Source organism: Heloderma suspectum, chromosome 14, assembly GCF_057233095.1.
Source record: "Heloderma suspectum isolate Gila_16-S chromosome 14, 16-S_ref, whole genome shotgun sequence".
NCBI classification, from domain to species: Eukaryota; Metazoa; Chordata; class Lepidosauria; order Squamata; family Helodermatidae; genus Heloderma; species Heloderma suspectum.
This window is the reverse complement of record NC_139471.1, coordinates 7272645-7287148: the sequence shown is the minus strand read 5'-3', so window position 1 is coordinate 7287148 and position 14504 is coordinate 7272645. Positions and strand designations below refer to the sequence as shown.

The following is a 14504-nucleotide window of genomic DNA, read 5'->3' as shown; positions in this document are numbered from 1 at the left end:
AGCCCACTGACTTTTGGTTCTGACCCTGCTCACTGCTGGCTTTCGACTCGCCCGCTGCTGGGGGGGGGCGGGGGGGGAGGTTCTTTACCCTCAATGTAGGATTTTAGATGGATGTAAAGAACAACTGATTTCACTCTGCCCGCTGATTCATTGCACTTGGAAATATGGACTGGAGCATTCAAAGGACTTTGGGGCTGATGGCATTCTTGCCAGCTGTGCTCACTGTCCTGCGAGCAGGCAAAATATTTAAAAGTGCTGTAGGAGGATCTGTTTGGGGAGGTGGGCAGGGTGAATCAGCACAGGTGCTGCCTGCCAGCCACACGGTTCGGGGGCCGATCCCCACACAGAGCAGCAGGCTGATGTGCCGTTGCTCTCATGTCCGGTTTGTGGGCTTCCCATTGGGGTATTGGGTTGGCCACTGTGGGAACAGAATGCTCCATCAGGGCTCTTCTTCCAGTATTTTATTTCTGTAGTATTGTACTTGAAGTTTGAATTCTTACGCCTGTACAACATCCTAGAATCCATTTTGGATGAAAAGCCATCTTTGGGTTCCTGGGTCTAGCCCCAGTAGCTCTGGATTGGTCGACATGCCTAATCTCTTGGAATTGCTTCATAACTTCTTTTTCAGCTTTTGCTGTCCTGTTGGATTTGGATCCAGAGGTCCGAAGCTATTTTCCTGAAAGTTGGCTTTGGGAGGTCCACCCAGTTCCTAGGTACAGCACTCTATACAAGACTCTATAATGTTGATTTCAAATGTGGCCTAGAATCTAATTTTCTCTCTTTATTGAACTGAGATATCCACTGAGGACATCCTCACACAGTGGCCCTGTTCACATGTAACACTAAGCCATGATGGTTAGGGAGTTCGCAGTAACCATGGTAGCTTAGTGTGTCGTGTGGGGGGAGTAGGGATGTTGGAGAATTTCGCTACGGATTCCAGGGCGGCCGAATGCCAGCGCATTCGGCCCCCCAGAATCCATGGCGGAATGAAGCCACCCGCCCCACCACCCCACAAAATGGGCCCAGAACGGAGCCTACCTTTGTCGGCCGTTCCGGTGCTCCTCGAATGGCGGCCGCGTCTGCGGCCACCATTCGTCTCTTTCGAATGGCCGTGATAGTCTATGTAAGTATTTACATAGCCTATCACGGCTAACGCAGGGACGCCATTTGCGTCCCCCTGGAGGCCATGATAGGCTACGTAAATATATACGTAGCCTATCACGGCAATAGGAAAGGAAAGGTTCCTCCTGTGCAAGCACCTGGTCATTGCTGACCCCTAGAGGGATGCCGCTTACGCTGGCGTTTTCATGGCAGACTATAGCGGGGTGGTTTGCCATTTGCATCCCTGTTTTTAGCCGTGATAGGCTATGTATATATTTACGTAGCTTATCATGGCAAAAGACAGGGGCACAAATGGCTATGGCGGCTGCCATTTGCGTCCTTGCGCAGCCCAGCAGCCGGATGTCCGGCTGCGGGTGGCCCCGGCCAGCAGCTCCACGGAGTCGCCACAGAGCGCAGCCGGCTGGGGAGGATTCCGGGGGGAGGGACGGAGTGCCTCCCCCCCACCGTGGATTGCCTGGTGCGGAGCCAGGTAAGAGTTTCATACATCCCTAGGGGGGAGAAAAACCCACTAACCATGGTTCTGGAACCACCCCGGCTAACCACCCCCCTGCAGCAGGGCTAAGCCCCCCCCCCCGGGGCAACTTACTGTTATGTGTGGCAGGCTCTCTGGTGGTCAAAATGGGCTCTGGGTAGTTTCTAGGCCATGACCATAGAGATGGTGGTCTACAGTGTCCTGCATTCTGGTGATGCTTTAACCAGCGTGGACTTTCTCTATGGTCACTGTTGCATAGCGATGGATGGAGTGGGTGGTGCGCATGTTTTCGCGGTGCAAGGGCCGCTGGGATCACCAGTGGCAATGGTGGGAGGATAGTTACCGTAACTACGGAAAGGGGTGGTTACAGGAACCATGCAGCGCTGCGTGATTCCTGGTCGTGTGACAGGCAAGTGCATTGTGGTTTCACTAACTCGCCCCCCCTCCGTAGTTACCCTAACTACCCTCCTGCCATGTGCATCTGAACAGGGCCAACGGATAATGACGAAACCCTGGAGAGCTTCTGACAACTAATGTAGACAATACTGAGTTAGATGACTCTGACTCTGAGTTAGATGACTCTGACTCTGTAGTCATACAACACATGATTTGCATGCCAAAGGTCCGAAGTTCAATCCTTCGCATCTCCAGGCAGGGCTAGAAAGACCCCTGCCTGTAGCCCTGGAGAGTCTCTGCCAGTCAGCATAGACACTACTGAACTAGATCGACCAATGGTCTGGCTCTGTATAAGACAGCATCCTGTGTTCCTAATTCAGGGAATTTGCTGCCATAAGTTGTGGTGAAGTCCACTCTTCTGTGGCGGCACCTCAGCTCTGGAATGCTCTTCCAGGTGATGACAGATTCTCATAAGCCATTCTGAAAAAGGAAGTGGTGCATGAAGTCATCTCAGTTAGGCTGTCTCCTTCCTATTTATTATCTAGGATTGGGAGACAGGCAAATTTATTTGTGGACTTCCCTGCCCCAAGAGGTTTTGTCTCCCCCCACCCATCTGTGTTCCTACATCAACTGGATTCATTTCTTTTAAAATAAGCTTTTGAATGTTCTTGTTTGAGTTAACTTATTTATTGTTCGCTTTACCTGTGATTTTTGCTCTAGATGAGGGATAGAACCTTTTTCAGTCCAAGGGCCAAATTCTAATCTGGGACAGGTCTCAGGGGCCACATTCTCTCTGTGGGCGGGGCCAAAGGCAGAGTGGGCAGGGCCAAAATGTGATTTTTAAAGCTCAATCCTAAGCATGTTCAGAGAGAAAAAAGTCCTGCAACTCCCACCATTCCCCAGCCAGCATGCTGGGAGTTGTAGGACTTTTTCTCTCTAAACATGCATAGGATTTCACCCTTACTGATTTTAAGAAATAAGCAGGACAAAAATCTGCATGCCTGCTGAGAATCATGAGCAACATACATAGTCACAGGTAAGCAGGACAAGCCTCAGAAGTAAGCAGGACTGAATGACTCAGCGGCTTCTTCCCCAGGAGAGCAAGGGAGACTTTTCCAATGCTCAGCAAGGAAAAGCTCTTATCTCTGATTAGCTGCTGATCAGAGATAAGATCTTTTCCCTGCTGGGAGAGTGGTCAAGGCCCGGGGAAGAAGCTGGCAGGAAACCTCTGTGGGCTGTATCTGTTTCATGGCTCAGAGGTTCCTCATGCCTCCTCTAGATACTGCTTCTGGTAATGTTGTTTAATGATGCTCATTATTTTTATTTTTGCATCTGTTCTCATTCTCTCTCTCTCAGCATAGAATCACAATTTCAATAAAGTCAATTAAAAGTGAGGAGAAAATGATAAGCTAAGAACAGGCAACCAAAACAGGTCTGAGAGAGATAACATTTAATTTTTTTTGCCACCTGCTCTGTAATAATGATGTTGGTTCCCTTGAGAAAAATACTCAAGAGGATATTTAACCATCAACCTGGAAACAATCTCATATGAAGATAGGGATAGGAGAGAAATTCATTTGGTTTGCATTTTAATACGAACCAAATTAATTCACACTCCCTAGTCTGATACATGATCTGGAATGCAATTATCCTTTGGGTCGTTGCACTTCTTTGAATTTTGCAGTGCAATTCAATCCAAAACTGCTTACAGAAATTAGTATATTAGAGGGCAATAGCTTGCAAAATGGCATATATTCGGGGCAGCTGCTTGCAAAAATGCCCATATTAGGGGAATATATTTTCATGTGTATGAAAATGTGAGTGTGTCATGCCTGGCCCAGGCCAGGATAACTCTTTGGACAAATACCCGGGCATTACAGAGCCTAAAGACCTTGTGGAACCCCCTGACCTTAATGAAACCCCAGGCAGCTCTGGCATTGGTGGGGAAACTACATTGGGCCCTTCAACAGCTATGGACTCTAAGGAACTCTCAGACAGGACCCCTGAGGACTGCACCTCACCTGTGGGGTCAGAGAAGGAGCCCAAGCATCCACCCAGACCTAGACCATGGCGGCTCCAGAAGGTGGAGGCACAGGGCGCCGCTTGGAGGCGAAATACACCCCTCAAGACCCGTGCAACTAGACTCCTCAAGAGTAAAAGTCTACCCTAGGGTCAAGGTCTACTCCAGAGTCAAGATCTCCTCAGAAGTAGGAAGACTTTAAAGCCAGCATTATCAGATTGCAGCTGTACCTGGGCATGGGCTGGGAGACTTGACTATATAAACTCTCAGCTGTGGCCTGATAGTTGCTGGAACAGCACCTTTATTTCAGTCCCCAGTACCTTGAAACCTTGCTTCCTTGAACCTGGGACCTCCTGCATGCAAAGGACATGGTCTGTCACACTGAGCTGTAGCCCCTACTATTTGATCCAGTTCTTTCTGAGGCTCAGTTTAAATGTTACCTTCAGCAGACTGGTTGTCTCCTTCCTCCTCATTGCTCCCATTGCATTCTGGATAAGAGTATTTCTCCACTCATTGAATAGGGTGGATTGCATGGTTATGGGGCCACCCTTCCATATGTCCCCTGATGGTGTACATCACCCAGTCCACCCTGACTGCATGATGGAGGAAATCAAAAGTGATGTGAGAGTAATCATGGGGGAAGAAGCAGCCACAGTACTGAAAGTGATGTCTAAACCAGCTCTCTGTTTACTGAAATCCTTATGTCAAAACTTTGTGCTGAAAACCCACTAGCGAAACTAGTAAATCAACTGCTCCATATTTTGAAACTTTGTGCTGAAAACCACTAGTGAAACTAGTAAATCAACTGTTACATATTTTTTTGTTTTAAATTAATACAGGCTTAAGACTCTTCCTGTGACCCTGCCTGATTCTCTCACCACCTGGGAAATACAAGGTGTTAGCATTTCAGATGAAGGTATGTAAAAACATCTTAATCCATATAATTGTTTTAGTTTGCAAATGGAACTCTACATGGAAACTGAGACAACTGGAGTTTAACCATATGATCTCAGGCTAGGGCAGCTCGCAGTCCAAGGGCTCATCTACGCTGGGCTTTTACTCCAGCTCTGCTCTGCCCCCAAGCTGAACGAGTCAGATGATATATGTCCCTCCCCGTAGCTAATGCGGCATTTCTTGCCCTAAATCCGTTTCTTTAAAAAACGCTATTTGTGGTGGGTTTTCCAGTCACAGTAGCTTGTGTACAGTTTGGGAGTCCATCTGATCTCAGCTGGCTTCAGCACGGGTTGGTGGAAGCAGTGCTGATTTGTGGAAGGGAAGCGTCCGTCTTGAATTTCCCCAGCATCCCTATGTCAGTTTACATTTTCTCTTTAAAATGTGTACTGAAATGTGTATTGAAGTGCATTTTTAAAAAATAAGTGAAGACCTTTTTATTTTCCCAGCATTTTAGCATCCTAGTCTTTTAGCTCTGCTGTTTTAAATCTGTCCTTTACATTTCTGCATTTCTGCTAGGTTTTATTCTGGTTGTACTTTTATATTGTGGTTTTAAGTGTTCATATTTTATATTGTTTTATGCTATACCTTGTGGCTTTACTTTTTCTGAACTGCCCAGAGAGCTCTGGCTATTGGAGCGATATAGAAAATAAAAATAAAAATAAAATACACTTCAACTGTGTCACAATACTCAAGATAAGTGGGAGATCTCTTGGATAGTTAAGTTCTTAAAAAAAAATTAAATTAGTTTTCCAAAACAAAATCAACCAACCCCACCTCCTGAAAGGATCAAGAAAAACAGAGAAAAAAAGGAAGTAAATAGCTAAAAAGAAATACATTAAGTTTAAATCTCGTTTTCGACAGTGGGTAGTACATTTAACAGCTATTCATATTTTTCTGCTTTACTTTATAGATCAAGATAAAAGTGGAATCCATAGGCTGCATAAAAGTTTTCACTGTAATTCTTCAATATATCAAATTTATATTTAGTCTCTTTTCCATAATCTGAGGAAAGGCTTTCACAAATACTGCTGCGTATGTTTGAAAAATACTTCTATGTATGTCCCTGATCACTATATAGAATAAAATCCTGCCATATTTTATAACAGTCACATATTTTGTCTTTGCCTGTAGCTAGAGGTCTACAAAATTATGCACGGTGTGGAGAATGTGGATAGGGAGACATTTTTCTCCCTTTCTCAAAATACTAGAACCCGGGGTCATCCCATGAAGCTGACTGGTGGGAGATTCAGGACAGATAAAAGGAAGGACGTCTTCACACAGCGCAGAGTTAAACTATGGAATTTGCTACCACAGGATGTAGCAAGCAAGGGCCACCAGTTTGGATGGCTTTAAAAGGGGGATGGAAAAATTCCTGGAGGAAAAGGCTATCAATGGCTACTAGTCTTGATGGCTATGTGCCACCTCCAGGACCAGAGGCAGTGAGCCTATGTACACCAGTTGCTGGGGAACACGGGTGGGAGGGTGCTGTTGTGTTGATGCCCTGCTTGTGGGTTCCTGGCAGACAGCTGGTTGGCCACTGTGTGAACAGAATGCAGGACTACACAGACCCTTGGTCTGATCCAGCAGGGCTCTTCTTATGTTCTTAATTTCAGCTTATATGTCAATTTTTCTGCCATGGCTAGTTGCCGTAATTCCATATACCACGATTTCAATGTTAAAAGTTCTGCGGTTTCCCAACTTTTAGCCATGACTCTTTGGGCTGCTATCAGCATCAACGCAATTAAATCTTTTAATTGATCAGGATGCCTCGTGTAGAAATTTGCAGCGATCAAATTCCTGAAGCATCCCTAGGCGGAAACCCATATAACATGTACACTACACCCCACCCCACCCGCCTTCTGTCCTCACCACAGTCCAAGTCTGGGCCTCGGAATGCGCCAGTATTTGCTCTCTGTCTGCACCCGCGTGTTTATAGAAAATATGATTGGTTTAAAGAACGTCATTAGTAAATGCTTTTTACCGGTGATGCTAGCTGTTCGCTTCTTTGCTTGTTTTCACACAGGTATCTGTGTTGCCGATGCGCTTCAGGTGGAGGTACTGAAAGAAGTCTTCATAAGCGTGCATGTTCCTTACTCTGTAGTCCGTGGAGAAGAAATCGAATTGCGAGGAACGGTTTACAATTACAAAGCCGCTAAGATTAGGGTAAATCTCTTGGACTGAAACCGTTACTAAGAACAACCTGTTCTTTCAAGCTCAGTGCAAGCTGTCCCACCCCCTGAGGCAAGAGAGTACATGTCCGGCCCAATTTCCCTTCCCTTTGCTCTATTGTGCCTCCTTCCCTTTACTGCACCATGGCCCCTTCCCCCATTGCATCCCCCCTTCTTGCTGCGTCGTTCCCCCCACCCCTTAACTTCACCGCTGAACCATGCATCCAGAGGAATCAGCTGGCATGACTCTTCAGAGAGCCCACCAGGCCCAAATGCCTGGCTCTGAGTGGGTCCTTCCTCAGAGTGAGGCATAGGAGGGGTATCCCCGGAGATCGCTTGTACAGAGGGTGGCTCTGCGGCAAATGCAATGGTGGAAGAAGGGCTGGCAAGACTCTTCGGAGGGCTTGCTGGAGAAGGCATGCCCTTGTGGCGGGGAGGGGGGGGACTGCAATTTGCCACTCTGCCACCTGAAGCAGGAGCTTCACCTTGCCTTGTGAGAGGGCCAGCCCTGCATTATTCACAAGTGACCAAATTTAACACATGGGAAAGCCAGTTGTTACAACATGCTAGCCCTGCACCTTTCATTATGTATTTTGGTTGGAGTGCCCTACTTCCCCCCATGATGGGCAGCTCTTACTTGACTTTGATTTCCTTTGGAAGGAGAAATTGCTGGAGACTTCAGGCATTTCTGTAACATTTGGTTTTATTTAACAATATACAAGCAGAGTATGGGTGGAGGTAAACAGCTTCACACTGCAACAGCTGCAAAATCGCTGCGATAGAGGGCGGTTGCTCCAGAGAGCCCCGCCAGCAGCTTTCTCACTGCGGCAAATGCAAAAGATGCCCTTCTGTTGGCAGGCAAAGAGATTCTTATTCAGACAGGTGTTTGGCTTTTAAGCTGACTTGTCTGTTGGATGAAATAGGTTTTAACAGGTGGGTGATATTTATTTCTTAATTTCATCTATGTGGGTTTTTTTTTTTTTACTGATTTGCTTTTCAGTTCTGACTATAACTTTGTATTTTATCTTATATTTTATTGTTATAAGCTGCCTTGAACAGCATTGCGGTGGAAAGGTGGGATTGTTGTTGTTGTTCAGTCGTTCAGTGGTGTCCGACTCTTCGTGACCCCGTGGACCATAGCACGCCAGGCCTTCCTGTCCTGCGCTCTCTCCTGGAGTGTGCTCAAGTCCATATTCATTGCATCGGTGATGCTCTCTAGCCATCTCATCCTCTGCCGTCCCCTTCTCCTTTTGCCTTCAATCTTTCCCAGCATCAGGGTCTTTTCCAGGGAGTTTTCTCTTCGCATTAGGTGGCCAAAATATTTCAGCTTCTGCTTCAGTATCTGTCCTTCCAATGAGCAGTCAGGGTTGATTTCCTTTAGGATTGACTGATTTGACCTCCTTGCAGTCCAGGGGACTCGTAAGAGTCTTCTCCAGCACCACAGTTCGAAAGCATCGATTCTTCTGCGCTCAGCTTTCCTTATAGTCCAGCTCTCACAGCCATACTTTGCTACTGGGAAAACCATAGCTTTGATTATACGGACCTTTGTCGGCAAGGTGATGTCTCTGCTTCTTACTATGCTGTCTAGGTTTGCCATAGCTTTCCTCCCAAGGAGCAAGCGTCTTTTAATGTCATGGCTACAGTCACCGTCTGCAGTGATCTTGGAGCCCAAGAAAGTAAAATCTGTCACTGCTTCCATTTCTTCCCCTTCTATATGCCAGGAAGTGATGGGGCCAGATGCCATGATCTTAGTTTTTTAAATGTTGAGTTTCAAACCAGCTTTTGCACTCTCCACTTTCACTTTCAACAAGAGGCTCTTTAGATCCTCTTCGCTTTCTGCCATTAGGGTGGTATCGTCTGCGTATCTGAGGTTGTTGATAATTCTCCCGGCAATCTTAATTCCGACCTGTGATTCATCCAGCCCAGCGTTTCTCATGATGTACTCTGCATATAAGTTAAATAAGCAGGGCGACAATATGCAGCCTTCTCGTACTCCTTTCCCAATTTTGAACCAATCGGTTGTTCCATGTCCGGTTCTTACTGTTGCTTCTTGACCCTCGTACAGGTTTCTCAGGAGACAGGTAAGGTGGTCTGGTACTCCCATCTCTTTAAGAATTTGCCACAGTTTGTTGTGATCCACACAATCAAAGGCTTTAGCGTAGTCAATGAAGCAGAAATAGACATTTTTCTTGAATTCTCTTGCTTTCTCCATGATGCAGCGAATGTTGGCGATTTGATCTCTAGTTCTTCTGCCTCTTCGAAACCCAGCTTGTACTTCCGGTAGTTCTCAGTTCACATACTGCTGAAGCCTAGCTTGTAGGATTTTGAGCATAACCTTGCTGGCGTGTGAAATGAGTGCAATTGTACGGTAGTTTGAACACTCTTTGGCGTTGCCCTTCTTTGGAATTGGAATGTAAACTGACCTTTTCCAGTCTTGTGGCCACTGTTCAGTGTTCCAAATGTGTTGGCATACTGAGTGCAGCACTTTAACAGCATCATCTTTTAGGATCTTAAATAGATCAGCTGGAATACTGTCTTCTCCGCTAGCTTTGTTGTTAGTAATGCTACCTAAGGCCCACTTGACTTCACTGTCTAGGATGTCCGGCTCAAGTTCAGTGACCGCACTATCATGGCTATCAGGGACTAGGGATGTCAGAGAATTCCGCCACAGATCTCAGTGAGGCCGAATGCCAGTGCATTCGGCCCCCCGAACTCCGTGGCGGAACGGCCTGCCGCCCCCCCGCGGATCCCCCCCCGGGACGAGACTCACCTGGGGCGGATCTTCCGGGCGGCGGCAGCTCCGGCGGTGGCTCCGGCGGCAGCTCTGGTGGCAGCGGTGGCGGCCAGTCTTCCAACTGGCTGCCACCCCCGCCATTTCCAGGCTTGTGTGTAAAAAAAAAAAAAAAAAGACGTGATAGGCTACGTAAAGATTTACATAGCCTATCATGGCTAGGTTTAAAAAAAAAAGAAAAATAAGACGTGATAGGCTACGTACATCTTTACGTGGCCTATCATGGTTGGGTGGGTTTAAAAAAAAACACCCGCATACGCAAATGGCGGCAGCTACGGCTGTTTGCGTTCCTTCTTTTTGGCTGTCTTAATCTACGTAAATATTTACATAGACTATGATGGCGAAAATAAAGGGGAACGCAAATAGCGTAGTGGGCGCTATTTGCGTCCCCTTTTGATTTGCCGTTTTAGCCTATGTAAAGATTTACGTAGGCTAAAACGGTGAATGAAAAAGGGACGCAAATAGCACCCACTACGCTATTTGCGTTCCCCTTTATTTTCGCCGTCATAGTCTACGTAAATATTTACGTAGATTAAGACGGCCAAAAAGAAGGAGCACAAATGGCAGCGGCCATAGCTGCCGCCATTTGCGTACGTGGTTGGTTGCTTTTTGTTTTGTTTTGTTTTGTTTTTACCCAGAGCTCTCCACGGCCGGAAATCCGGTTGTGGACGGCTCTGGTCTGGCCGGGCCAGGCCTGGCCGGCTGCTCCGCAGAGCTGCCGCGGAGCACAGCTGGCCGTTCGAGGATTCCAGGGGGAGGGACGGAGTGCCTCCCCCCCGGCCAGGATTCCGGGGGGAGGGACAGAACGCCTCCCCCCCCACCACCATCAGCATAATCCGCGAACAGGTAAGTGATTTTCATACATCCCTATCAGAGACATTAAGATCTTTCCTGTATACTTCTTCTGTGTATTCTTTCCCCCTCTTCTTAATCTCATCTGCTTCTGTTAGGTCCCTGCCTTCTTTGTCCTTTATCATGCCCGTCTTTGCACAAAACGTTCCCTTGAGATCTCCGATTTTCTTGAAGAGATCTCTAGTCTTTCCCATTCTGTTGTTTTCCTCGATTTCTTTGCATTGTTCATTTAAGAAGGCCTTCTTGTCTCTCCTTGCTATTCTCTGGAACTCTGCATTCAGTTGGGTATATCTTCCCCTTTCTCCCTTGCTTTTCGCTTCCCTTCTTTCCTCAGATACTTGTAAAGCCTCCTCAGATAGCCACTGGGCTTTCTTGCATTTCTTTTTCTTTGGGATGGATTGAGTTGCTGCCTCCTGAACAATGTTACGGACCTCCGTCCATAGTTCCTCAGGCACTCCGTCTATCAGGTCTAATCCTTTAAATCTATGAAAGGTGGGATATAAATCTATAAACTACAAATTTCCAATTGTAGTGGAAATGTGAGATATAAATTGGTCTGATCCAGCATGGCTCTTCTTACGTTCTTATAAAAATGTTTTAAATAAATAATAATTATATACATATATTTCTATGTGCAGACAAGGATAGGTTGGATCCAGATCCTATGCACATTTACCTGGGAGTAAGCTCCATTGAAGTCAATGAGACTTATTTCTGTGTAGACATGCGTAGGATTGCACTGCCAGTCATACTTGGACTAGGTGGATTAAAATCAATGGGACTTCAGTTAGTTATGACTAACAAATCCCATTGATTTCAATGGGTCTATATATCATTTTGATTGTTCATGTCAGACAGAAACTGCATGCAATGTCAGTGTTGTTTGTACTGATGCTTCTCCCATGTTCTTGAGCCAGCTGACAAAAGGTTCTCTAATGCTTTCTGGTGCATGCTTTAGTTTTGCGCGACGATAAGTGTGGGCAAAGGAATCTGCCTGTTTGGAGCCTCCTCCACCAATCAGCACGGTATACAAAGCACCAGCTGTGTCCGTCCAAAAGAACTCCAAGGCTTTTCTACCGCCTTAGTAAAATTTAAGATTCTTCCTCTGGAAATAGATCTCCACACCATCAACTTTACCCTGAAAACTGGTTTTGTCCCTGAAATCCTCGTGAAAACCTTAAGAGTTGTGGTAAGACTGAGTCCCTTGTCTTGACAGCCCTTTTTCCAGGCGAAAGTAAATAAGGGTTTTTAGGAGTGCGTGGTTTTTCTCCCTCTTGAATAATGTTAGCACTTGGGTGGGTGGCTGGGTGGGCTGGGTGGTCATCTGAAGAAATTGTGGGACAGTAGATTCAGGACAGACGAACGAAAGGACTCCTTCACACAACACGTATATGACTTGCAGAACTCCTCGCCCCAGGATGTGGGTATGGGCACTAGCTTAGGTAGATTGAAAAGGAGAATAGGCAAATTCATGGAGGAGGTTCACTCTATTTGTGACCATTAGCCATGATGGCTGCTGCTGCTGCTATTATTATTATTATTAGTAGTAGTAGTAGTATTACTGCTACTGCTACTACATTTCTATACCACCCAATAGCCGAAGCTCTCTGGGCAGTTTACAGAGATTAAAATCATTAAAAATACAGTATACCGAGATTAAAAACCATTTACATAAAAGCACACACAAACAGACAATATACACAAGAGAACATATATCTAAAATAACTTCAAACAAGTAGTCACAAGCAAATTACCATAACCGTAAGACAATCCAGGATTGATTAAAATGTATCATATGCTGCCAAATGCCAGGGAGAAGATAAAGGTCTTAACCTGGCGCTGAAAAGAGAACAGTGTTTGCACCAGGTGGGCCTCATTGGGGAGATCATTCCATAATTGGGGGGCCACCACTGTGAAGGCCCTCTCCCTTGTTGCTGTCTTCCGAGCTTCCCTCAGAGCAGGCAGCTGGAGGAGGGCCTTATATGTTGAGCGTAGTGTACAGGTAGGTTCGTGTCAGGAGAGGCACTCTGTCGGGTACTGTGGTCCCAAGCTATGTAGGGCTAAATGGAGCCTCCATGTTCAGAGGCACTATATCTCTGATGCCAGTTATTGGGGAGCAACAGGGTTATTGATGGGATTATTTAGTAATGATGCCTCCTGTTTGTAAGGCAATTAGCAGAGGAAAACAAAAAAGGCATAACAGAATGAGCGTTTACCAGTCCCCCATGAGCACAAGACAATCTTCATAAAAGGAGACCACACCCTTCTTTGACAAAGTAAAGAAAACCAGTTTTACTCAGAATATTCTTGCATATATTCTTGCAAATGCAGGTACAACATAGAATTTCAAAAAGGGTTTGTTCAGTCCATTTTGTGTTCCATTGCACACAGGCAGGAGCGCGAGAGCAATTACACAAGCTCCCAGCAATGGTGGAAGTCAGAGAGAAACTGCACAAAAGCCGGGAAACCATTGGGGTTGGGGGAACAAGGCAAGGCCACCTGCAGTTGCAATTTTTGTCACTTGGCCTGCTGCAATTGCAATTTTTGTCACTTGGCCTGCACATAATGTTTGTTATAATTTCGTGTTTTGCTCTGTTGGCGCGGTTAGAATGAAGTGGCTGCCAGCAGGGACTTTAATCCCAAAATAAAGTGGTGTGTGTGTGTGTGTGTGTGTGTGTGTGTGTGTATGTATACAACTGTGGAAATTTTAAATTATCACTGCAAATTTAGAAAAATAATGATTATGCAAGGGTTTATCTCCCCATTTCTCGGTTTTAGCCTGAAGGTATTCGAGAGGAACTTCATGAAGGTCACACATTGGACCCACAAGGTGTTTATGGTATGGCAACTGACTGTTCTAAAAATTATTCATTCTACTTTTAGATCATAGAATCATTGGGTTGGAAGGGGCCTACAAGGCCATCGAGTCCAACCCCCTGCTCAATGCAGGAATCCAGGTCAGAGCATCCCTGACAGATAAGAAGCCACATGCTTATGCTGGAGGAGAATTCCTAAACATTATACCAGTCATACCTCTGTTTTTTTTCTCCTTAGGAATTTCCATCTCCCAGCATTCCAAATTGCTATTCTTGCTCTCCATTAACATCACACCTACTGATGAGGGTGGAAGCTGAAACTTTTAGCCCTAAATGTATTTTGAAATTACTTGTGTGTGTGTGTGTGTGTGTGTGTGTGCATACACACACACCTGAGAGAGTGCTTCTCCCTTACCAACCTGCCAGGTCACTGAGCTCATCAGAGGGCATGTTTCTGGTGGTTCCACATGGACCCATGGCCTGACTGGAGTTCACCAGGAAAAGAACCTTCAGTGCGGTGGCCCCCCTTCCTGTGGAACTCCCTGCCTTTGGAGGCCGGGCAGATGCCAACGTTGTGTTGCTTTCAGCACCTCCTGGAGACATTGTTATTTCAGGAGGCCTTCCTTGGCGGTTCATCAAAACCCGGTTTGTCAGAACTCTGTTCCTTTTAAAAAATATTAATTATTTTAACATGGTGTGTATATTCTTTTATCCTGTCTGCTGTTCACTACTCCGAGATCTTTGTATGCAGAGCAGTATACAAATGTTGTAAATAAATAAATATAGAGAAAGACTAAATTTCATATTAAATTTTTTTTTTAATATATATATATTTTTAAATTTAAGCTAATGTTCCAGCTTCCGCCCTTATCAGTAGCTGTGCTGTTAAAGGAATACCAGGAATGGCAGTTTG

General features: G+C 45.8%; 1 protein-coding gene across 2 annotated transcripts in view; it reads left to right on the top strand.

The window, feature by feature from the left end:
• Positions 1-14504, top strand: part of C5 (complement C5) — a 106491-nt gene that overhangs the window by 47014 nt on the left and 44973 nt on the right. For both annotated transcript variants that reach the window (XR_014785941.1, XM_084821290.1), the window contains exons 18-22: positions 629-713; positions 4850-4926; positions 6988-7127; positions 11734-11964; positions 13554-13614. Coding sequence is in view for 1 of the 2 variants with exons in the window: in XM_084821290.1 (XP_084677416.1) it covers positions 629-713; positions 4850-4926; positions 6988-7127; positions 11734-11964; positions 13554-13614 (594 nt within the window). In the remaining variant the exon portion in view is untranslated. The remainder of the gene's footprint in view (positions 1-628; positions 714-4849; positions 4927-6987; positions 7128-11733; positions 11965-13553; positions 13615-14504) is intronic.